Source organism: Amia ocellicauda, chromosome 1 (genome assembly GCF_036373705.1).
Source record: "Amia ocellicauda isolate fAmiCal2 chromosome 1, fAmiCal2.hap1, whole genome shotgun sequence".
Taxonomy (NCBI): Eukaryota; Metazoa; Chordata; class Actinopteri; order Amiiformes; family Amiidae; genus Amia; species Amia ocellicauda.
This window is the reverse complement of record NC_089850.1, coordinates 29,756,369-29,781,110: the sequence shown is the minus strand read 5'-3', so window position 1 is coordinate 29,781,110 and position 24,742 is coordinate 29,756,369. Positions and strand designations below refer to the sequence as shown.

The following is a 24,742-nucleotide window of genomic DNA, read 5'->3' as shown; positions in this document are numbered from 1 at the left end:
TAAACATGGCAGTAGGTTTCTGTTTCTTGTTGTATGTTATAGAACAGAAAAGCATTGCATTTTTTTTTATTTGATCAAAGAAGTCAATACAAATTTAATATACAATATACAAATTGAAATCACCAGATATAAAACAGAGCAAGAAAGAACAAAAGTTTATTTTTGAAGGAAATAACCTGAATTTAACTTATTTATTTGTTTTTAAACAAGGTGTCTGATCCAAATCGAGTCATGGAATCCCTCAAGGAACATGCAGCCAATATTTCTGACCCCCAGCCCATACGGCCCATATCTGTGACATCACATCCCGAGGGACAAAACACCAATCAAATATGGATGAGGATATACAGTGCCTCCAATCTGTTTCAGGTAGAACCAGCTCATTCTTCCCTTATGAGGAATAAAACATGATTATCTGCTTTCGAACACTTCATATGGGAAGCAATAATAACTATTTAGTTGTATTGGACAGCAGACATAGAGGGGAGCTGAAATAAAGTTTCTAAATTTTCCAGACCCAATGTTTTCTGTTCACTATGAATATCAATCTTGCACAGGAGCCAAACCCAGAGGAAAGCTCATCTGCAGAGGGTGACGCCTGGGACGTGGAAAAAGCCAATCTGACCAAAAGGCTGGGCTCTTCAAAGAAGAACAAAGACGGGTATGATACATGTTAGAAAGTTTGTGGGGGTGGGGGGGAAACGGCACATCAAAACAAAATAAAGTTGCCTGGACCATTTGCTTAGATCTTCATCTGTACCAAAGCTGAATTGTAACAAACGACATATTAAGAGCTATTGTAACTGTGTGGAGAATGGCAGCTATAATCATAGCTTTCCGCCTGCTGAGGCTGGCATGATGTTTCAGCGGGGTTGGAGGGGAGGGGTTGCAAGAGGTACGAAATTGGATGAGTCCATATGCAGAACAGTATCATTCAGGTACTTAACTAAATGGCTTAAGGATGTCTCTCAATTTCCTTCCATAGTTATAGTTACATGGATACCATGCAGCTGCTAGGACTGGATGATGGCCAAGAGGAAAACAATAAAGACCCGGTCATGACGATGGGAGCCTACCTGTCCCTCCTCTACCTGCGTCACCTAAGAATCCGAGACCTGCAAGTGAGACGGCTCTGCAGCTCCACACTGAGACTAAAAATGATCTCAAAATCAGTCTCTAGAATCCCTCTCGTCTTTCTGAAGCTGACCACTCATGTGTCTCCAGTCTTTGGGCTTTAACAACTTCTTCCCATGCATTAAGCATGACACAGTGGGAGGGGACACAAAGAGGGCATCGTGACCCGTTGAATGCTGACACGTCACTCTTCACTAACTGATCAACAAGTACAATGACCAAACCACTTATTGGAGATTCAGTTGATTCGCAGTTAGAGAACTGATAACAAATGTATACATTTATAAATGATAAATATACATAATTTCTGCTTTTAGACAGAAATGCTCCAAAAATGTTTTGTCTAAGATGTAGCATCCTTTGAACAGTAACCATGAATTTACAAAAAAACATAAAATAGCTTTAAATATTGCTCAAAATGTAAGACATGGACATCCAGATGTGTTTTCTCAGGCCTTCTGGGTAGGTCTTTTGGCAGAGCGTATCAGCTGCTGATTGGTCCCGTTTCAGCGCACATGTCTGGGGATTCTGAACTACATGCGCTCCGTGGAGAGGACCCTGACCATCGACACAGCGGGTCTGAGCCTACACGGGGGGGAACTGGGCAGCCTGGCGGAGGAGTCATGCTGGATGAGCGCAGCCAGAGGGGGCACTGGTACCCCCGGGGGCCTGGGGTCTCGTCACTATCTCCACAACACTCCTGTAGACTACAAGGTGACCGATCACATCTCACTGCTAGAGAAAACTGGGCCTTGTATTGCTGCACATGTGACAGGGGAACACCAGAAGGATTATGCGCTGGTTCATAGAGGACGCTTTTGACTGCTTGCTTTACATATGAGGGAATTGCAGTGTGGTTGGAACAGCAACTGACATTTCTGAGAAGAGAAACCACACGGAGAGACTTTTAAAGTATAAACCAAAAATATTACAAACTAAAAATACATTATATTCTGGGGGGTGGGGAAATGCTGGACTTCACATCTCTTTGTAGAATACAGTTTAAAAAAAATACAAGTTAGATGTCATAGCAGAATTTGGAACACAATCGACATCAGATATTAATGTAATTCAAATAATTTGAGCGAAGAACACCCAGAAGAGTATAAAACAAAGATATAAAAGTTAGAAATTGTGTGGTCTGTGCTCTGTTTGTTTAGTTGTTTTCGTGGTTATGAATTAGATGAGGAAAAATGTCCCATGTTGTAGAATTTCACAAGATGTAGTAGATATCTTTAAGGAAAATAATATGAAGGAGATTTTAACATTTAATGGGGGGGTGACTGCAATTTCTTTTAACTAATAATAGCTTATTAACATCTAATCAAATTAACTACAAAATGCCCGACTGACCCTCACAGAACTGTTATTCTGTGTTTGACTCAGGTACACTGTTCCCAATTTATGGAGTTCCCGGACATTGAGAACCACAATGATTTCTACACTATTGAAGAGGACTCCATCCACACCCAGGACCAGCGGGGGCTGTATATTGTCTACGATGTGGCTCTGAAGGACCTCGGGGAGCTGGAGAAAGCTCTTCTCCTCATGGCTTCTCACTTCATTGGGAGAGACAGAGGTAAGGCACAGACCCTGCTGCTGTACCATTTCAATGGTGTGCTTTAGCTGATTGTGTTGTTTGTTGTGTGGCATGTATTTTATATTTCTAGGACATTGGAATTGTCTTGATATAAAGAGCTAATCCAGTGTGAGGGATTTGTTTAGGTTATGTATTGCTTATTCATCCCCTATCATGTCCATGTGAACTTGGATTGTCCGGAACTGTTCATGAAACAAGATTCCAAAAAGCAATAAAATTCGTGAAAAATAATTACACAATACCTGAATAAGTACAATTTCCACAGGGTTGCCTCAGTCTTTGGGGACAGACCTCCACGGCTGTGCAAAGCTGGATGTGGACCGTTTCGCAGTCTTGCTTGACCTGTGGACGTGCGAAGCTACTTTTCTGAAAAGCAAACAACAGGTGCCAAGCCAATAAACAAGCATCCACACAAAACCCCTTGCGTGGACGTATTATGAGTGCACCTGCCTTTTATCGTTACCATTTGACTAATTTGCTTTACTTCCCACAGCTCATTGACTGCTATTTTGAGGCTTACCAGCACGTGATAGATGCTGAGGAGAGGTTGGCCCTGGCGCAGGTTATTACAGATATCGCACACCAGCGGCCCAGGCTGGATCTGTCCGCTCGATACTTCGTCTCCTCCTACAAGCAGGAGCTTGTGTGTCTCCAGGGCCGCCAGCAGCTCCTCAGACTCATCCTGAATGCTCAGGTACAGGGCATGGTTTAGGAGGGGGAAATGTAACACAGGTTACCAGAATCTCTCACTTGTGTTCACATTCGTGAAATCTGTGGTAGTTTCGGTTTCCAGACAGCATTGTTATACTGTGTAAATTACTCTCTGCCTTGCTTTCTGCATTTTTAAATATCAGATAGATGAACAACGTCAATATCTCGAGAAGATTTGGAGAGACGGCCAGAAAGGAACGGTGCGAGAATACGGACTGCCTCCGAACTACATCCCCAAGCAACTAGTGTCCATCAATAACAGCTGGCAAGTAAAGGATCTTACACGTGTAGAAAGCCTCTTTTTACAAGGCATCTTGACATCATGACTCTTTCAGATCCTTAAAATGTAACAGCATAACATGTACAATAAAGTTTCACACATTGCATCACAATATGCCATGCAGAGTAAATTACTCCTGTGAATAAAGTAAAACAAAGATTACTATTGTTGTTGTTCTGCGTTCTTTAAAGCTATTGATGTCAAATTCACTGGACCTAAAAGCAGAGTGTTTCATTTTGCAGCCCTGCTCTGAAGAATGTGTTCCTTTTGGAGCTGCACCCATCACTCAGCTTGGCCTCTCGGGTTCACTGGGCCCTGAGCCAGGCCTACGATGAGCTCTGCCAGCAGCACCGGCCCAGCACCGTCAGTCAGAGAGTGGCCTTGGAACAGAGACTCCTGCAGCAGGCCCTGGACAAGTGGCAAACTCTGGACTCTCCTGGGGCGTCCTACAGCTCCCAGGTCCAGAAGGATGTGGGTTCCCCCTCTATAAACACTCAGTTTATAATGTAGTAGGAAAACCACAAGCTGTTTTAAAACTGTGGTTGAAGCTGTAAACTTTTTTGTCCTAGTTATTTGATGTTGTTTGCGGGGGAAGGGAATGTGTAGTAGATTTGGCAGTGCATTGTGAATCCCAGAATCTGATTTTAACTTTTCATTGTCAAATGTATGTGTGTGTGTCTGTGCATGTATGTATACATCTCCTTAAACTAATCTTTTCTGAATATAGCTAATGTGTGGAATAAAGCCAATTTTCCCAATCTGTTATAGACTTCAAGATAACTTTAAATAGTGCTTTTCAAGGTCTATAAAAATACATATGCTGCATTTTTTACTCTATTATTGGTATTTCCTGTAAAGGAAGCGATAGCATTAATTTTGTTTCTGATATCTTCTATGACTGAATAGAATGAGAAACCTTACATAAAAATTTTTTACAGTTATTTTCAGATGTTATTTCTGAAGACCCATTCTTTGTCAGAGACATTGGCTTTTCTGTGCTGGAGTCTGCTGATGAGGAAGAAAAGAAACAAGGCAAAGAGAGACAGGCCTTCATTGTAGATACTTTTTCAAGACTATTGGAGCTGGTCACAATCCGACATCGCTTGATGGAGTCTGCCTCAGAGACCACACAGCTGTCACAGTTGAGATGCCTTTCTTGTACTATGCCCTTTGCCAAACAAACACAAATAGATAAGACTTTGGTCTCTGTATTAACCAACAGACATTTCCAATCATCATAAATGTACTAAATTAATTGTCAGAATATTTCACAAAATTAAACAGTAAAGTAAGTTAAGATTGTAAGGAATATTTTGATATCTTAAAATTGTTTTAATCTGATATACTACAGAACAAAATGGTTCTAAATGTGTTGGGCGTTTGAATACCTCAACCTGTAAAAGCTTGGTTGGGTCCTGTTGTCCAGACATGGCGAGTTTGAATCTCATAGCCAGTTGTGGCAGTGAGTCTCCAAGTGGCAGTTGACAACTGGCCGATAACTGGCTGAGCTGGAAGTCAGACAGTTCAGAAAGCTTATTCTGCCCCTCTTTCCTAACGCCCCCCCCCTTGCTCTCTAGGCTGTACAGGATGTTCGCAGGGGAGATGGGCTTTGACGAGTTCCACCTATACCTGCGGCCAGTGCAGTTTGAGTTTGCGGTCCCCAAGGAGAAGGCAGAGCCGCTGCCTCCGGTCTTCATCACGGCTCTGCTGCAGGATGACAGCAGAGTGGACAGGTATGAAGTCGGGAGAGGGAGGGGAAGTAATCAAACTGCTCTGGAATACAACTGGGAATCAAATCGTGTTCTTTGCTTCAGAGGAGAGGCAGATTTACATGCATGTTTTTTTCCCCTCCCAGTACAATTGAGTCTAAGCCTGACAAAAATGTGGGCTATACCGCACATAACCCTGTAGTCTTAAGATGACATGATTAGCAACTCATTGAAATTCACTTCTGGATGGTTTGATATTATCAACCCAAAAATATATAACTATACCGTGCATCAAGACGACTGCAAAAATTGAATGGTTACTGGCATGATTTTGAGAAGGGGTGACATGGAAAGCCAGTGGAAAATTATTTTTGTGTCTGAAGCAAAAAGGTGTTAGATTAATCCTTTTCTATAAACCCCCTGGAATGACTTAATTCTGTACCGCAAATGAGGTTTTAGAACCCCAGAACACCCAACTTCTTATTTTGCCTGTTTTCAAAATCGTGCTGTAGTTGTTTATATTCATGTTAGGCTGTGTAATGCTCACTACAAACATTTGCAGCTCACCAGTAATTTGGGGGCTTCTTAAAGTTTTGTTTGCCATCTTCTCTAAAAATGAAGTCTGCCTTATTGTTGCCCACATCTTCAGACTCTGGTGTGTTTTTACTGCAAAGTCAGTCAGTAATAAAGATGTATAGTCTTCTGATTATATTATATTGCTACAGAGTATAGATGAGGTATCTTATTAAATCTTATTATTGAGAGCGTTATTTTGTATTGTACAAATCCTTTGGGTCTATTTTTACTTACTGTAGAGATTTCAACATTTAGATAAAAATAAATCAGGTCAAACATTCTTTCACAACACTGTTTCTTTTATTAAACTATTTGCAAGGTTTTATTGTACAGCCATTGAACAAGGAGGACAGTGCCAATGGGAGAAAGTCCTCCTTAACAGAATTCCACCTTCCGTCATCTCTCTCAATGTATTATTACCCATCCCTAACTGAGTGCATTATTACCATGCTGTCACCTGTCCCTGCCTAAGCCTCAAGCACAAAAAATACACCCAACACTAACATTAACAAATATAGGTAGTTATTTAGCAAGGGAGCCTTCCACTAGACACTAAAGCACTAGACAGGAGGTAGTTACAATTAAAATCAATATAATGAATTAATTCCTGAACTATTCCAGGTACACTCCCACCAGTCTTCTCTTGGGAATCCAGGAGGTTGATCACAAACAAATTGGGAGGTTCAGTTTTCGAACAGAAGAATCCATTGCTCAGGTAAACTGGCAACACACCACTGTATGTGGTTAGTTCTACTATTTTGACTTATTTTTAATTAAATATATCCGTATTTCTGGGAATATATCTGTTTTGTGTGGAATAAAGTCTCCCTTCTGCATTGAGATAATCAGCCTATTTTCCTACAGCCAGAATTTGCATTTTAAGTTCTCTTCTCTGTTTTGCTTAAATCGACACGGCCTAATGATTGTGACAAAAAGCAGGAGAGTGACTCCTGATGGCATGTGATGTAAAGACGCGTCACTCTCGGTCTGATGTGGATTCTTCATTAACACATTGTGAATGATTCGCCCTTCACATGCTCATGGGCTGGGCTCTTTTTTCCAAAGCACATTGTCTGTATGAATGACCCTCCTTCCTCAACAGTGTTGTGGTGGAAAACAAATCGGCTTTAAATTAGTTCTGTGCTCCCCAGACTGTCACTGTAGCTAGTGTGGTCAGAGTGACTGCAGAATCTTCTGGATTTCATTTCAAGACAACTGTAAACTACATCAGCAGTAGATTCAGCTTTAATGAAAAGATCACTCTAACAAATGTTGAGCCCAATTCCTTTGATGAACTTGACTGATATCTTGTTATTCTACCTTACTCACTTACAAACTTGTATACATGGCAATTGCCTTTATTTATTACGCACCCCTTTCAGTCCAGCAGTTCTCATTTGCCTGGTCTTTGCCCCCAGCTGATGAGCCGGTCTGGGATAGAAAACCTACAGGTTGTCCTGACTTGTCAGGTGACTCAGAAGAATGCCTTGATTGGAGCCGTGAAGCAGGCCTCTCTCTGCTATTGGGCGCAGACCACTGTGGCCCCACAAGATAAGGTGCAGTGCTGATAGAAGAACAGCAGTAAAATAAAATTTACTTCATAAGAAAAATTTAATGGAAGGTACGGTTTAATTTCTGGTCTATTGACTTTCCCTGTCCCTGCCATGATATAAAGTCTGCGTTCTGTCCTAGGAGCTCCAAATGGGTCGTCCTGGCTCCAGGACAGATGGGGGCTCTACAAGTGGGCGAGACTCCAGAGTGGGTAAAGATCTGGAGAGCAAGAACTTCCCACAGAGCCTCTCCCCCAGCAGAGCAGGGCACAGACCAGGGGCTGGGACCTGGACAAGGTGGGCCACAGGCTGGAACCAGCATTTAGGGCCTGTAATTGGCATAGTGAGAGAGACACTCTTGTCTGAGTATCGTGTGAACCAGACATTCTCCGCTGTGCCATATTCTTTCACATTTGTGTTCTGATTTTCAAGATGTCTTTTCAAACAACGCAATCATGTATGGTGTCTTCTAGGCACTCTAATTTAGTGTAACCCTTTTCCCCTTCTTCCAGGCCTGCTGAAGCTTTTGTATCTCTTCAGTTAGAGAAGCTGGGTCCTCGCGATGAGATGTTAAACATGTTTATAAAGAAGAAGCAAGCCATGGGAACAGTCATGCAGAATCCTGTAGGTGGTTTTATCAAATAGCAGGCTCCTATCACGCAGTGTTACTATACACATGAATAGATCGTTACACAAAGAACTGCGTAATTTTAGAATGTAATTGCTCAAGTTGAATGTGTTTGACTAGTCTAAGGTGCTATGTTTTCTGTGCATACAGGAAGAAGTTGAGAAAATCAAGAGGGGGCTGATTCTGGAATACTGTCAAAAGTAAGTCAAGCAGCAATGGATTAAAGGATTGTAATTTTGATATACAGAATATGTGGTTTGGATCAGTTTGAACTGGAGTGCATTGAACTGCATTTTTACTGAAAAGTGTGAAGATATTGCTTATAAGGATACAAGTTTTTGTTTGTTGATTTTATTAGATTTTTGTATTATATTATTGAAAGTTTATAAATAAGTGATGGACCATAGTTCATCTTAAATTTTAGGTTCTTGTGCAATATCTGCTCTGCATGAAGCTCAACACACATTCTGGAGCCTGAACTGTCTCATGAGGTTGTAATACACACTAATGGTACATTAATATTGCCCCTGTCTCCGCTGACACATTTCAGGGTTACTCTGTGCATGTCCCAGTACTCCCTGCGCGGTCAGATCGTTGAGTACTACAGCAGCCTCATAGCGCTACTGGACGATATTCCCGCCATTCGCGACACTTACTTCATGATTGGAAAGCCACACGAGAGAAAGGGGGAGCGTGACTCCGAGCGTGGCCTCCTCACAGATCCCAGGTGTGTCCATCTATTGACTTGGAATCTCCTCTCCTTACACAGCAGTGTATAATGAAGCTCAGTGCCCATCAGTCACTGTTGCTTTACTGTTGCTTCAATACCTAGGAGTTTCCAATCACGGCCCCGATGTTTACTCTCTGCGGATGGAAAGACGTTTCTCAACCTGTGGTTCCTCCCCCACTTCTCCGAGGTGTTAATTATGTTCAAATCCCTTGACAGAAAGGTGAGCAGCTTTTCTGTGTTTCTTACTTCCCTTTTTGTCTGTAACTTGAGCCATGGTAAGCTTACAAATCAAGGTCAAGTCTGAGCTACTTCAGTTAGGTTGAGCAACTCAATCAACAATTTGAGCATTAATAAAACTACACATTACCCACACAATCCCGAAAAGAAGAATGCAAATGCAAGGCAGGTCAGTATCTCTTTGTAAAGGTTTGAGAGAGATTAAATGTGAAAATAAATGCATTATTTTAGCTTTGAAATGCATATTACCCAGAACTGCTCATTTGCTAATTATGGCAACTCTCATTTTCGACAAAGTTCCTCTTTTAGACATATTTTTAAGGGTAAGACTTAGTGATGTTAGTCATACTTGGTTTGTTTAGCTTTTTCAGTTATGGGTATTGTTGTTCTTGTCCTTGTGGTGTTTGAATCCACACGTTGTACTGAAGCAAATTGATTTAGCAAGTGTCATGTTGTGCAAGTGTCATGAGGCTTGCCTTCTGTTTTTCTTTGTTTTTGTGTTTGTTTCATGGTTCAACTCCTCTTTCTAAATAGTTCAGACAATAGCAAATAATCTGACTTGCTTAAAGAGTTTCTCCGATTCCTCAGCTGAACTATTGATTTTGGTGGGAGGGACTCAGTGGTGAACATTTTTACTCAGTCATGAAGTGATCAATATATATATTGATATACTTCCTGTGGGATTGTTTCCTCACTAGCATATTAAAAGTGGTCTGCATTCTCTGTCTTATGTACTTGTTAAATATACAGTTTCTGTGTGATTTTCTCATGCTTTTGTTTGCTGCTTAGCTGTGTTGTTTTCTGCTCAAGCTAACTATTCTAATGTATATTGTTTCTGAAAAGACTACAGAAATACAAAGCTGAAATAGAGGATTTTGTGAAACTTTTGTATACCATTTTTACAATAGCCCATCACCAGTCTTCTCAGAAGTTAATTTGGTTTGACAAATGAAGTAGTAATACACAAACCATAATTATATAAGTAAGAAATTAAGTTATACTTCTACAGATGATCAAAGTCAATCTAGCTTGAGGCGATTCATTTTCCATCATAACATCTGCCTGCATCGTTCCTGGTGCAGTTGTTGATGAGCCCGATTCATTCATTGAACTGTAGCGCAAATGTGAAATAGTGCAAAGTCAATCAGGAGGTTTGTCTTCTATTTGTGTGGGGAGTTGTTTTTCGTGACTTGGCTCATCTTTCTTTCTCGGCTTTGTGCTTTGTTTCCTGTTATCCTACCAGGGAAGTATATTTGAATCAATGGCAGGCAGAATTGTAAATCATCTCTCTATTAAGTCCCACAGTGAAGCTCTTAGCCGAGTTTGTTTAACGCTTTGTTTCATTTGCAACACCAGGCCTGCAGACAAGCCCTTCACCAGACCCTGCGGATCGTGGCAGCGTTCCACGACATTGTCTGTTACCTGGTCAGCTTTGCTCGCCTTGGAAACGACTCCACCTTCTACAGCTCCAGGCAACACACGCCGCTCGTAGCCCACTGGGGGGGGACTGAAGGCATCGGTAAGAAAAGGAAAACATGAAAACCCGTTGCCACCTAATTATACAGACCATTTGTTTTCACTAGCTCTAACAATGTTTTACAGAATACTGTCTATCATTTATTTTCATTGTGCTGGATATATTTACTTGGTGAAAGTGCATGAAGTAATTCAGGCCTTTAGCAAAGATCCAATGTTTGTTTGTAGCGATACTGCAACTGGTCCTGCCTTGATACCAAGCAATCAATCAATCTTCATTTAATAAGGCCCCTTCACATAGCAATTGTTTCCACAGAGTGCTTTACAGAGAATGTAAGCAATAGAGTTAAATAAAATTATCCAGAAAGTTTTAACATTGCTGTGTAGAATCCCCTACATGTGCATTACATCATAAAATGCAATGGTTCTGTAGGAAATAATTGGCAAACTTAATAATGGCTGGAAATTCCTAATGAATCAATGTATGTGTACCACAGCACCACCAAACATCTCAAGCACTTCCTCTAAAGATTTGCTAACATGAGACTTCGTGTCAGGGTTAGGGATCGGGATGCAGATTAGATGGTGGATTTAAAGCTTATACATGTGGAAGTGCATAAGACATTCAGGTGTTGTTCCTGTGGTATTCATACATGAATGAATCTGGAATTTGCAGCCTCTTTTTGGAAAGTGTTACCAAAGAATCAATACTAAAATGGAGTCATGTGGTATTTATGTGTGTGTTGGACTCAAGCATTTTCTGCATGTGTTTGAAGCTGCTGAGCTGCACGAGATCCAGAAACAGATCGACAGCCTCTGTGATCCCACCAGTCCTCTGGAGGTCGGCCGCCTGCTGCATCTGCGCCGGGATGTCATGTTCCTGCAGTTCGATGCCGCTGTCCGCCACTTGATCAGGTGAGAGTGCAGGAGGCGGAGGAACCCTGTGGGCAGTTGCACTGTCTGAGTGCAGGGGGCGCTGTCTGCAATAGGAGGCACTGTTGTCTGTGGGTCATGAACTGCTTACAAAACTTACATTTCATAGTACCTGCGTAGCACTACAAAAGTGTTTTAATGGAGGAGAGGCTATTCCAATTGTTGTTCTGTTTGTCTGCTGTTGTTTTTACCTCTGTAGAGAAGCATTCCTCTCAGCAGGCAACACGGCAGCCTATCAGACAGTGACGGACAAAATGAGCCATGCCTTGCCAGTGCTGAGTGACTGTGTGACCGGCAGCTTGTACAGCACCCACCTCACCCTGCCTCTTCCACTGCAGCCGGATAGCATCCGAGTCAGTAACGCTGCCATTTACACCAGTCAAATTAACCTCAGCCTCACTGTGGTTCAGCGCCGTGAGCCCATGACTAGTTACTGAAGTGTACAGTCTGATCGGTGTTGCTGTTTTCCTGGAAAGCTGCCAAAATAGTCTCCTTTAGAAATATGCAGTTAATTTGAAATCTTAAAACAAATGTGACACATAAACATAAACGGTGAAATACATGGGATTTTAACAGTTTGGTTTTGGTCATAGTATTTTTTAGCTGAGGGGCCAGATTTCATTTTATTAAAATACATCATATTTATATAAAAAGGGTAATACTTGTGTATTTTCTGGTGACAGGCAGAAAGGATGTATCCATGGAGAAGTTTTCTGTCCCAATATGGGCCATTCCCATTCGCCATCTGCAGCATTCCAGCCATAGAGCACAGCATGCAGGTAAATGGCGTCTTTAGCGTCTTTTCTGAGGGCATGACTTTGTATGATTAAATTCTCCCCAGCTGTTGACATATGTAACTTTGTTAATCGCTTTACTGGGCATTCCAGTAGTTTGTCTGGCAGTGTTGATTGTCCACTGAGCAGTCCTCTGTTTCAACACTTGTCTCTCCAGATGTGCCTCAGTGGGCTAGACGAGCACAGTCAGAACGTGGCCAACGGAGAGATCCTGGGAGTGTCTTTGCTGATGGAGGATGTCCTGCAGGGCAGCCACAACAGGATAGCTTTCAGTCTTCAGAGTTGGGAGGGTGACAAAACCTCCCAGCCAGCTGATAAAGAGGTAGACTGTGCACTTTATTCCAGTGCCATGTTATGTTTTGAGGCAGACCTTCAACAGTGCTTAGTTTCCCTGTGTCTGGAGATGAAAGGTAGTGAAGTCACTGTTTATTGTGCTGTATTTGAGACTTCCATGTTCATTCTAAAAGGAAACCCAGCACAAATATACCTTGAAAGAGAAGAGCTGAAAAACAACAGCATGCTTAAATGGTTTGCCTCCCATTGCTCTCCAGGATGTCCAGGAATCTCACATGATTGTAATGTTCCTGCTGATTAAGAATAATAGAACATTTGTAAGCACTGTTTGTTTGGATTGGAACGTCAGTTCTGCTGTCCCGGGTCACATGACATTCCTGCAAACAAGAGTGAAGTTATAGCTGGGCTCAACTGAAGACTGCCAATCTCTCATAACATCCTTGAAACCACTGCACATGTCTGGCTTTGCAGCGGATTGTCAATGGGGATGAAGAACCAGGCAGAGGAGAGGCTGGGCCCGCAGCACAGGAGTCCTGGGTGGGCCCTCTGCAGGAGCCAGTGGAGATGTACACAGTGCTGCAGTCCTTCCTGGTGCTGTGGAAACAGTTGGAGAGGTTGAAGGAGGTGTGGGGACGGCAGCGACTGGGCGTCCAGCAGATCAACACCCTCTCTCTGTATAAACAGTTCTCCAGGATGTACAGGTCTCACCTCTTTACTAGCAAGATAAGTTTTTAGATGTCCTGCAGCAGGTCCTTTAAATTGTAGATCCAAATATATTTCATCCTAGTAGAGCAGAGGGAGTGATTTGATGATACCGCACCTAAATATATCACAAACGCTAACATTTCATCCTGGCTTTCTGTAAATATTCATCTGCGGCTGTGTATTGATTTTGTCCTGGCACGACTAATGCTTGTGTGATGATTAATGTTGTGCAGATAGTGTAGTTGTAACTGCTTATTCCACTGCAGCCCCTCAATACACAACAAAGAGTGTGATATAAGAGCCCAGTTATCGATTATGTGGAATAATTAATATCAAAATTAAGATATACTCTAGTTGCAGTATCAACATCTTAAGTGCAGTCCGCTCTATATTGTGTAAATGGAAAGACAATAAATCTGAAATGAAGGGAAGTGCTTTTTAAATTCATTTTATCAATCCAAATTCTATACATTCACAAAAATTAGCATTCATAACAGTATTGTACTTGCATCTACTTGGTCGGTTATGTCTAAGGTAGGGAATAAACTCTGCAAATATCACAGAGGACTGGCTTGTTTTTGTACGTATGCACAAAAAATCGAATGCAACGAAGGAATACAATAATTAAATGTAATATATATGCACTTACCTAATCCCCTCCTTTGAACTCTTCCTAATTTTAATCTGGACACATTCAGTGGTCTTGCTGTAACTGCTACTCTACTACTCTGACCCCACTGCACATAGCGCCAATGTAACAATGACCACATTGCCATCGAGCTGCCTGAACCCTGCGTTGCTCTGCCCTTCTCAGCTGTATTCATTATGGAAGTCTTGCCATCTCTTACAGTGTGGAGATCCTGTACCCAGTCATGAGAGCCATTGCCCGACAGCTGGGCAAGGAGGAGGAGTACGAGGTCCTGCAGACAGACACCCAGCCTATCCTTCCACCCTCAGGGGCTTCAGAAGTGGACATTAAAACACGACAGGTCTGCAGCTTGCACTCAATGTAATGGCCTACATGTGTCATAAGTCTAGTCTGTACATGAGTTGGTAAATGGTCTCAGTGCTCAGATCCACTAAAGGTGAAGAACAAGCCTGGGGTCCTTCACTTCACCAATCCACAATCTCCACAGATGATGTTCAGCAGGCGAGAACAGGATCAGGCCAAGGCAAAAGGACAGCCAGAGCGTTACTGTTATTCCACTGTCTGTCTGTGCGTGGGTTACGGTGCTCAAGTGAAAGTTTGACTCGGTCATGGTTCATAAGAAGTGAAAAACGCAAGTGAAACTGAATCTGAAGCTACCATAGCACCCGCTGGCTTTATGCCCAGTTGCTAGGATTTTCATTGTTAAGCTTCTTTTATGAGGCCTGAATTAATCATCTTGGCATTTGACAAACAAAGAAAGGGACAGAAATGTGAGCTGAGGAACTGAAAGGGCTGTGTTGCAGATCTGTGTTGCTCAGGACTGGGCAGTCGCTGTTTAAGCCACAGGATTGTTTTGGCCACTGGTCAGGACACATGCTCACGGTGGTTCAGAGGCTGCAGCTGACATCCTCCAGCGTCATTAAAAACTCAAAAAACTATTATGCAAAATGAAATGTAATTGGGATTGTTTTCTACTGAAAATACATTAAAAAAAAAATACCTCCCTTCCCAGTTACAAATCACAAACCCAGTCTTTAAGAACAAGACTCCATCAGGTGAAGCAAAGTCATGTTAAGTGAATCCACAACCTGCCATCAAGTGTTTGTAATTTATAATTGGAAAGTAGTTTCAAGTTTTGATTTAATCCTAAAGCTACTCATGCTAAATTGGCTCTAGGTGAATTAATGTTTTAATGCCTGTCAACAAGTTTAGTAAGTCTTAGGAGGGCAGTGGTCATGATTGCATTGCTTTGGATATCATATTGCCTGCGTTTACGGATTTGTGCGTTTGATTGTTTTTCACTAGCTTCATAAACTGCTGGAGAGCCTTGAGAGTGAGATGATCAGTGAAGTGCAGAAGAAGATAACCAAGGAGCTGACCATGGTGATATCTGAGCGAGCACGACAGGACACCAGGCTGCCCACGGGTACTCTCTCGTGAGGTTCACTGAGACAGTGAAAAGAAGGAGCTGTTTCGTGAACGACATCGCCAAGCTTTCAAAAGCTGTGACTATTGAATATTTAAATGCCTTTATCGAATTGCTTCAAATCGACAGCTGTCAATCGTCCAATTCCAGTATTTAAACTGTATTTTAAAGTATTTAAAAACTCTGAATTGGATATAAATGTGTTCAATACTGTAAGTTCACATGTAAAATAGATGGAAATAACATGAAGCATCTGATTGAGCAGAAGAATGTGTTCTGTGTTGCTGTGAGCTGTGAGATATTGCAAAAATTGTTTTTGCGGTGTTGCGGTTTTTCCTGCAACAATGTACCCTGGACCTAACTCGAATCCTTACTTTAACCATCTCTGCAATGTTGTTCCAGGAATAACAGCCACACAGCAAAATCAGTTGATATGTGAGCTGTTAGTGAAGCAAATAGGCCTTTACTTTCTCATTGTTCATCATGTCAGTTCCTCTCATGAGATTCCTATACTTTTACAGCACAGAATCCTTCAGAAATCAGAAGGATTTATCTTCAGAAATGTAGCCCCAAATAAGGCTAAAAGATGGATGTTGTTAATCTCCTTTAAAAATCAAGTAAATACTTTTTACAGATAACCCTATTTTTCACCAGAACTATGGAAACACCCAGGAATGAAGCAGAGCTTTGCACCAGAACGACCAGAAATAGTAGAGAATTTTGTGCAGCAGCTAATGTGGAACTGCGAGGAGACTCCTGATGAGAAGGTATGATCTGATTTCCTTATCATCTGTTTTTATGGCATACGTGGCTGCTGTTGAAGTAATATTTATGAAGAGAGCAGCAGTAATTTAGTAATCATTAAACTACATATGTACTTTTCTTTGGTATTAAATTAATTTTACTTATTTATTAAAGGATCATTTTATGCAGGTTATGCAGGTTAAACACAAAGCTCTTGCACACGCACACACACACACACACACACACACACACACACACACACACACACTGTGGGTTTTTTAAAGTGTGTCTAAACATTGTCTGCTGCCGATCGTTTGTTTTCAGGTGACGTTCTCCAAAGCCCACCTGCACTCCTGTGTGACTGCTCTGGCGTGTGCAGTGATGCAGAGGGAGCGCAGTAATTTTGACACCTACTCCATGTTCTATGAGAACATCCTGCAGCAGGAGACACAGCTGCTCTATCAGAGAGAGCAGGTACCAATGTCTCAGTTCACCTCAAAGTCCTGTCTGTTACTTGTGACAGTGACTGCATATAGCCTTTATCCTTGAACTAAACTGCAGTATGATTCTCAATTTTAACAAAGAATCATTGTGATTTGTATTATCTATGTTGCCTTTCGCTTGTCAGAATGATAAATGTTGTTGTGTTTGACCTGCTAGGGGACAGGTCATATTGAGATGAGGCTGTTTTTTTTTTAGGATCTTAAGGCCCTGGAGGAATCCCGAACACAGAGAGATGGGCCGGATGCCCAGGTATATATTTGCGCTTGAAAATAACTCTGTGATGTAAACATTGAAACTGCTCTGTGCATCATTTACTTTCTCATTAGTACCAACAGGATATCTCTCCTGCATGTAAATTAACATAGTTACACACAGTGGCATAACTGTCGTTTCAGAAGTGTGATGGGGTATTCATTGTGATGGTTGGGGTGGGAATGCTGCTGAGTTGTTGTGGTGGGGTATGGAGGATGACTTGACACATTTCAAGTAAATAATGCTGAGGGGGATTAAGGGGGACAAACTGACGGTCTCTAAATAGTGGGGGGACCAGTCTTCCTCTAAACCTGTGTCTATGGTTATACAAACCCTGAACATTCTCCAGTCAAACTCCAGTCTTCATCTATTCTGAACTGATCTAATTGGCTGCCTGATTTAGGAGCCAGTAGTACAGGTGGCAGGATTCTAGACAATGTCACATGATTTAACCTTCAAGCTAACTCACACACCTGACAGAAGCATAGCCAGGCTGCTCTTATTTAATATTTAAAGAAGGTCTACACCAATGAGTAACAAATCACAAATCAATGTTTGTTCTGTTTTCACTGACCAGATCTCTTTTGTATCTTTCCGGATAAAATAAAAAAATGTCCTGCAAATCTGACCCATAGTGGATAACAGTGTTAGTAACATTGAATTAAATGTGAATTCCAGTTTAATGAGTGTGTCTGACAGGTGGCAGATCTCAGCCAGGAGATCATAGTGGAAATCACAGCCCTGCGAAGCCACCTGGCCCAGCTGGAGGAGGAGAGAGGCGGTGTGCAGGAGCAGGTCTGCGCTCGGCTGCAGCAGGAGTACGAGGCCCTGGTCCGCAGCCTCTTCAACGCCTGTTTCAGCTCAAAGGTTTGGCAGCTTAGTAAACAGCACTTAATCAAACATGAGCCTGTAAAATACACTACTGGTCAAAAGTTTTAGAACACCCCCTTTTTTCTAGTTTATATTGAAATGTAAGCAGTTCAAGTCCAGTGAATTACCTGAAATGGTACAAAGGTAAGCAGGAAACTGCCAGAGGTTAAAAAAAGTTTAGGTTACCAAAAACTGAAAAATATTGTACATTTCACAGTTATATACTGTTACTACACCCTCTTAAGCATTATTTGGTAGTGTTACGCGCAGCTCCTGTGCATAGAAGTTACATGTCTTTCTTACCTGCTGGAAACCCAGGCCAAGCTGGACGAATACCGTGTGAGAATGGAGCAGGATGTGAGCCAGCTTGTCAGCCAGGTGAGGAGCGAGGGTGTGGAGAACATGATGAAGTTGAAGAAGAAATTTGGCTCCACCAAAGATGATGAGGCGCTACTGGCAACACTGTCAGCGGTGAGATGGACCCCCTGACATAAATACATTTATAGAAGTTGGTAAGAGTTTGCTTGCCATCGGGCATTTGACATAGGTGTGATGATGCTCTTTTACCAGCAAGAAAAACTGCAGGAGCTGCGATGGGAGAACAACCAGCTGGATGCCCTGCTTTGTAAGCTGAAGGCCCTGGGCTTCTGGAAACACAGTGTGACCCAGGGCAAGCTGGGCCATCAGCTTCGCTCCCAGAAGCAGGTATGGCTCAGCAGGCTGGGAGACCTGGGGTCAGAGCAGGCCAAGGAAAACAGGGGAGCAAAATGAGGTTAAATCTAGTAAAATCTGAAAATCACAAACCCTTTTTATCTTTGTATGAGCTTTCATTAAAGGAGAGACAAACCAGTTCAGTCACAAGTGCATATTTTGTTATTTTGCTGAATGTGAGCCACAATGGGTGAGCTGAATAGCTGCCTCCTCCTCTGAGAACCTTTAAAGACAGGTGGCAGATCTTTTGAAAGGTTTTGACTGCAGCTGTGTGTGGGTGGGGGGTGTTTGCTGGATATCTCTTGCTCCTCTCCCGGTCCCTGTGTTGACGCTCTGTGTGCCCCCAGGCTGCGGAGAGGCAACAGAAGGAGAGTCTGGTGCAGAGGATGGTGGCCGAGGAGGAGGGCGTTCTGCTCCGGCAGCAACTGGAGGCCGCGAGGACGGCCCTGTCCCAGTGCCAGGCTGAGTACAAGAACACCAAGAGACAGCTAGAGAAACAGGTACCTCCCCACTCGGCACCGGCCCAGCAAACAGAGTCTGTGCACCTCACGTGTCCCTGGGCGTTGTATGGCTGCCTTGACTGATGTGTGGCCATGGCGACTGTGTTTGCACAGAGGCAGCTATTGAAGGAGGTGGAGCATCGCTCGGCCCAGGAGGCACGCAGCCGGCAGCACCTGGACAGCATGAGGTCCGCCAGCCTGGAGCAGCTGCAGATGGACGCAGAGCACAGGGAGCTGCAGTTGCGCTCACTCACCGACCAATTGGAGAGGAGCGCCAGGGTCAGCCAGCTCCAGCACCTCCGGACCGACAAGGAGATAAGACAGGTGGACAGATGTCTTTCTATATTTCCCCGCCTCCTTCACACTGTGCTGTTGCTCTGCATATAGTATGAGTATGATCTTCAGCTCTACATACACGATATCTTCCTTCAGCTTTGCGAAGAAAATGCTGTCATTGAGGTCTTTTTAGGGCTAAGATTGAAGGTGCACTTTGCTTACTATGCAAGAACACAATCAATGCATGCGTATAGTGAAAGTACAACTTGGAACCATAGGTTATGCTGTAAGTTGTGCAGTTGTGCAACCTGGCGTTGTGCAATACTGGCCTCAACGTTCCCAAACATATACCGGCAGAGAATGATCTGGACTGAGCTCTCTTTCAGATGGATCCCTTATCGAATAGGTGGTGATGTCAGACTTGGATCAATCAAGCTGAGCTCTGTTCTCCTACGTAAAACCACTGGGAACAAAAATCCAGATATTACTGAGGTGCTTTTGATGGTAAACAAACAACACCTTGAAGCACTATAACCAAATAATAAAAATAATTCGCTATTTCAATAACTCTGGTCTGCTGTGGGTCGACTAACAGTTAAAATGGTCTGCAGCTGCATCATGTTTTGCTGGGATTTTCCACTGAACGATTAGACGGAGTAATGCTCATTTTTCATGGCGGTGTTATGCAAAAGAAAAGCGATTGTTTATCTGGTTCCCAGTCAGGGGAGGGGAGCTGCAGGGGTGTAGATGAAAGGTCCATTAAAGATTGATGCACAGTTCAGGATGGAAAATCCCCCTGCTAGTGCTGCTGAAATCCCTGTCTCCCACCACAGTCATAAGACTTTTTGACTGGGACTTTTAGAATTTGTTGCACTTGTATTTAAATATGAAGGGATAAAATCAACCTAATTCACATAATGCTTTAAATTAATTGTGCTTGGTTTGGTACAAAATTAAATAAACACATATACAAAAATGGGGTATATTATAAGTAACAGTCAACACATTGTACTGTAGCCACCATATGAGGTGCTCTGCTTTCTATCTGAAGAGCTACTACACACTATTACTTTATTTCTGGCATGTCTCTGCAGTCTGCACCATAGACACAGCAGATCAAACAGACATCACAGAGGACTGACACATACTGTGATTGGATATAAAGATGGCAAAAGTTTGATGCCTCCAAATCTACTTTGCTCTGGGGTATTGCTCTATTGATTCAGACATGGAATACCTGTGACCTAGTTTGCAGGTGATCTCTAAACACACTCTCTCTAGTTCTGGAGTTGCATCCATATTGTATTTTGAAGACACACATCTGCTAAATTCGATCCTGTCTGTACAGGACATAAACATGTAGTTGTAAGGTCATCTTTGGTGGTCCCCTTCTATTGGATAGCAACAACAATCATTTTTTGACTCACTGTTAAAATACACCTACCATTAAAATTATAGACTGATCATTTCTTTGTCAGTGGGCAAACGTACAAAATCAGCAAGGGATCAAATACTTTTTTCCCCCACTGTAGACTTTATGATACAACACTATATCCAGTTAGTTATTTGCAGTAATACAGTTGGTGCGATGAACTGTAAGTGCTGTGCTGTGTCTGCTGCTGTAAGGTGAGAAGCCAGCTTTCCCAAGAACGCAGCCTGAAACTTGACGCCTTCCAGCGCGTCGATGAGCTGCAGAGCCTGGTGTATGACACTGAAGCCAGCCTGTCCCAGCGGAGTTCCCCCACAGGTACTGAGCCCTGCCCCCCGCGGAGGACAGCGGTCACCTTGTGAGCCAGGGCACAGTCTCGCCCCCTCGCTCTGCAGTGTCATGTGATACAATGATGTGTCTCAGAGGCCCAGTGAACAGTCTGCTCACTTCCACTCTTCATGAGCCACTCAGAGCACTGCTAAGCCTTTTTTTATCAGTGATCAGCGTGAGTGGACCCAGATGGACAGTTGTTTGTTCAGCACTGCGTGTTGCTGGTACAACACACCTGGTAAGGGCTGCTGAGTGAAAATATTGTCTATGGTTTCCATTCCTCATTTAAGGGATTCAGTAATCATGAAATCCTTATCTGAGAACATTTCATCAACTAAAAGCCCTGAAATATCAAAAAGCAAAGCATTATTCAGCCCCGTTTTTACAGTTGCTTAATTCTCGAATGTAGCAGAGCGTTCAGTCACTTAAATTGAGCTTGGTGTGCTTCCTGAGCAGTCTAATTCAGAGACACTTGGTTACTTAACGCCCCCATAACTACGATGCGAGATGACTCTGCTGTCATGAAAGCAGTTTCTTAAACCAGAAACACCTCATTATGGCTGAAGTATCATTATCAAACATCTTCAGGGTTTGATAGCTTTGTCTACTTTCTACAATTAAGCAAGGTCAGAAGCCGTCCTTAAGGAGGTTATAGGTTTGTATCTTGGCCCTTTGATTATGAATATATATATATATATATATATATATATATATATATATATATATATATATATATATAATACACACACACACATAATGGTCAGAGGATACTTTCATGTTTTTCCCCCTCCCACAGGCCAGAACAAGAAGTCCACTTCTCTTTTGTCCCGCAGCACAAGCAGCATAAAGAGTACAGTGCCAGGTATGCTATACATGTTTGTTTGTCCAAGGAAATTGAAGGTTATTGCAATTCATAGACAAAAAGGCATTTCGTTAGCAATAAATATAACATTTGTTTTAATATACTGTAAAATATATCTGGCCGTTGTAATGTTCTCCAGTCCTGCAGGGAAAAATATGTTTTAACAGCAAATGTAAAAAGCTCAAGCTTGTTTTATGGTATTTGTGAAGAGGAAAGACCTTTTATAACATCTAGGTGTTGTCATGCTTTAGTACACACCCAGACTTGCACAGGTGTCTGCGTGTATATAAAGACACTGTAGAACTGTACACCATGTCTGTAATCCATGCGACAGTTAGATGTCAAACCAGACAAACAGGTCACAGCAGTAAAATCAGTCAAAGCCTAAGTATTACCTAATTACAGTATGTAATTGGAACATCTGCATCCAGTTAGCAGCATATTTATTCAATTTGTGAAACAACAATTCACTTTTAATTTCTTCTATAAAAGTTCAACGCTGATCAGTAGGTGCTCCATATGTAAAGGAGTTGATCACTGCTTTATTTAAGGAAAAGCAATTCACAAAATGACTCAAAAATAAGAAAAGAAAAATCTGTTTACTGTACACTGTAGAAAAACCCATTAAGCGCTAAGGAAATCCTTTTACACCTGAAGCAATAAATACAACAGTATGCCCAAGAGAACATACATTTACATTAGGACTGAGGTGTGGAATTCATTGTACATTTCCTTAGGCCCTAGAACTATTTATTTATATATCTAAATAGATGATGCTATACATCCAAATAACTGTTGTAATCACTATATACAGTAGTTTACACATTTAGTCAAAGACTTCAGATTCAATTGAACTGTCAATATTCTCAAGAAGTGAATTGCATTGGTGTGTTTTTTTCTTATCTTACATGAAACTGGTTCAAAGCTAAAAGCATCGTTTGAATTTTCTCTAAGTGTTTGGAGTGTTCTTGAGATGTGAAATTTTGCCCAATCGGCTTCTTTGGCAAACAGAACAGCAGGGCTTAATAAAACACTGTTATACTTCTGCTGAAGCGGTAATTGCATCAATTTTGTGAAGATGATAACATCAGACTTCTAAAAATAAATACTACAGCATTTCAAATGAATTGCATGTGTGGCATATTACAGACATTCAATTGGACTATGAATACTTGGCCTATTTTCACAGGTTTTACAGGATTTTCGGTCAGAATGTTTTGATTACAAATGCTCAGCCAAGCAGAAATGCAATGGGGCATTCATACTTCCAAACCGATTTATGTCCAGTGAAAAATTGTAAAACTGTTTAAAGTTGTAATGCTTTAAATACTTTCAGTCAACTGTAAAGTACAGAGACTGGAATCTAAAATGGTGTATGTTTTGATTTGTAATGCTTTTATTGGGGGGGGGGGGCTCTCCTATTTAACTGAAAGACTGTGCTAAGACAACTGTTTGCAGTAATATTACAGTGGAAGTGTTCAGGTTTTTGCATCTCAGGGAATAAGTTCCATTATTTTGGTGACAGAAAAGAAAGACTTGGTACAATATGATTAATATTAGTATTTCCATGACTGTCAGGCTCTGCGAAGTGTAATAAGCTGGCGATTCACTCGGCCTCTGCCCTGCCGAGGGAACCTGTTCAAGAATCCCCCACAGTCCAGGGCAACAGCCCTGACCCCCGTCTGCAGAGGCCCAAAACTGTGAGTCTCATTCATTGATCTTGGAAATGCTCTGGTACTGGATATGGCGATTGAGTGTTGCTGCTCTGCATTACGATCCATACAGGTCCAGTACTGCCGACAGTTTCTCTGAGGGAAATGACACCTACGCAGGATTGGGAGTTCAGTGTCACAGGACTGACAGTTGTGCTCCACTTCTCCGGCTCATTTTCCATAACTAAGTTTTTAAGTGGGAAAACAAAGGTGATCATATGTAACTACGTTTGCGGCTTCACATTCATGGTCCCATGCAAAGCCAACGAACGTATTCTTTGAGAAGGGGTGTGTGATGAAAACCCGTGCAACAGGTTACATCACACGGCTACATTTTTGCTTATAACATGAATGCATTTGTGACAAAAAGGAAAACAAAAAGCAGGAAAGCTTTCAGTTCATTAAGTGCTGCTGTGCTCTCTCTCCACTGCAGGGCCCCAGTCGGCTGAGGAGCCAGGCTGTAGACGCTCTGTTACCTGATCTTGAAGAAGGGGGCCCTCACAGCCTGCTCACAAAGCTGCAGGAGCTCCGGCTGGGCCAGAAATAATCTCAAAGAGCGGTCTGTGTGACGCACTGTTGTAGAGCACTAGAGCCCTACTCCCTCTGGACATGATTCAGTCATTCCTCCTGTGAGCCCTTCTCTGCGAGTTTGGGGGGACTGACTACATGAGTGAAGAGGCCAAGATGCTGAAGTCCGAGTACAAGGCTACAGCTGCTGCAGTCATGTGGATGCCAGAGATTGGAGCGGTCCTACATCTGATCAAATGTTAAGATAAGCTCTGGGAGATTGCACTTTGGCTGGGGAATGTTTAGAGTCGTCAACTGCATTTGTCATTTTCAGTTTGGTGCAGGATCCCAATTGTGCTGTGTGTTTTTGTGTGTGAAATTTTTTAAGCTAAAAAAATCTGAGTGTTGTACCTCTTCAAACATTATCCTATTAAAACAAATTTCTCTTGTGTGAAGGGTTTTGTTTATTCTTATGCCATTACAACGCAGTAGAAATTTTATCGGTGAACAACATTAAGGAATATGTCGAGTGCATGTACTGAAGCTATGGCCAGGCTGTGGTTGTCGCAAGATCGATATCACAGATTGTTCATGTTGCCCTTACATAAAATGC

At 42.2% G+C, this 24,742-nt stretch overlaps 1 protein-coding gene across 1 annotated transcript in view; it reads left to right on the top strand.

Moving 5' to 3' along the window:
- ccdc162 (coiled-coil domain containing 162) overlaps window positions 1–24,580 on the top strand; it is a 31,476-nt gene extending 6,896 nt beyond the window's left edge. The window contains exons 12-50 of the mRNA XM_066713741.1: window positions 211–369; window positions 558–661; window positions 986–1,121; window positions 1,645–1,848; window positions 2,521–2,713; window positions 3,000–3,118; window positions 3,228–3,428; window positions 3,589–3,754; window positions 3,818–3,863; window positions 3,968–4,196; window positions 4,664–4,866; window positions 5,303–5,458; window positions 6,632–6,725; window positions 7,429–7,566; window positions 7,703–7,857; window positions 8,073–8,184; window positions 8,339–8,388; window positions 8,739–8,915; window positions 9,021–9,138; window positions 10,512–10,674; window positions 11,408–11,546; window positions 11,764–11,917; window positions 12,248–12,343; window positions 12,516–12,680; window positions 13,124–13,353; window positions 14,208–14,346; window positions 15,312–15,432; window positions 16,087–16,199; window positions 16,501–16,650; window positions 16,876–16,929; window positions 17,632–17,799; window positions 18,121–18,273; window positions 18,373–18,507; window positions 18,861–19,013; window positions 19,128–19,337; window positions 20,916–21,036; window positions 21,845–21,910; window positions 23,489–23,610; window positions 24,056–24,580. Coding sequence (XP_066569838.1) covers window positions 211–369; window positions 558–661; window positions 986–1,121; window positions 1,645–1,848; window positions 2,521–2,713; window positions 3,000–3,118; window positions 3,228–3,428; window positions 3,589–3,754; window positions 3,818–3,863; window positions 3,968–4,196; window positions 4,664–4,866; window positions 5,303–5,458; window positions 6,632–6,725; window positions 7,429–7,566; window positions 7,703–7,857; window positions 8,073–8,184; window positions 8,339–8,388; window positions 8,739–8,915; window positions 9,021–9,138; window positions 10,512–10,674; window positions 11,408–11,546; window positions 11,764–11,917; window positions 12,248–12,343; window positions 12,516–12,680; window positions 13,124–13,353; window positions 14,208–14,346; window positions 15,312–15,432; window positions 16,087–16,199; window positions 16,501–16,650; window positions 16,876–16,929; window positions 17,632–17,799; window positions 18,121–18,273; window positions 18,373–18,507; window positions 18,861–19,013; window positions 19,128–19,337; window positions 20,916–21,036; window positions 21,845–21,910; window positions 23,489–23,610; window positions 24,056–24,169 — 5,526 coding nt within the window. The 3' untranslated portion in view covers window positions 24,170–24,580. The remainder of the gene's footprint in view (window positions 1–210; window positions 370–557; window positions 662–985; window positions 1,122–1,644; window positions 1,849–2,520; window positions 2,714–2,999; window positions 3,119–3,227; window positions 3,429–3,588; window positions 3,755–3,817; window positions 3,864–3,967; window positions 4,197–4,663; window positions 4,867–5,302; window positions 5,459–6,631; window positions 6,726–7,428; window positions 7,567–7,702; window positions 7,858–8,072; window positions 8,185–8,338; window positions 8,389–8,738; window positions 8,916–9,020; window positions 9,139–10,511; window positions 10,675–11,407; window positions 11,547–11,763; window positions 11,918–12,247; window positions 12,344–12,515; window positions 12,681–13,123; window positions 13,354–14,207; window positions 14,347–15,311; window positions 15,433–16,086; window positions 16,200–16,500; window positions 16,651–16,875; window positions 16,930–17,631; window positions 17,800–18,120; window positions 18,274–18,372; window positions 18,508–18,860; window positions 19,014–19,127; window positions 19,338–20,915; window positions 21,037–21,844; window positions 21,911–23,488; window positions 23,611–24,055) is intronic.
- Window positions 24,581–24,742: the final 162 nt, after the last annotated feature.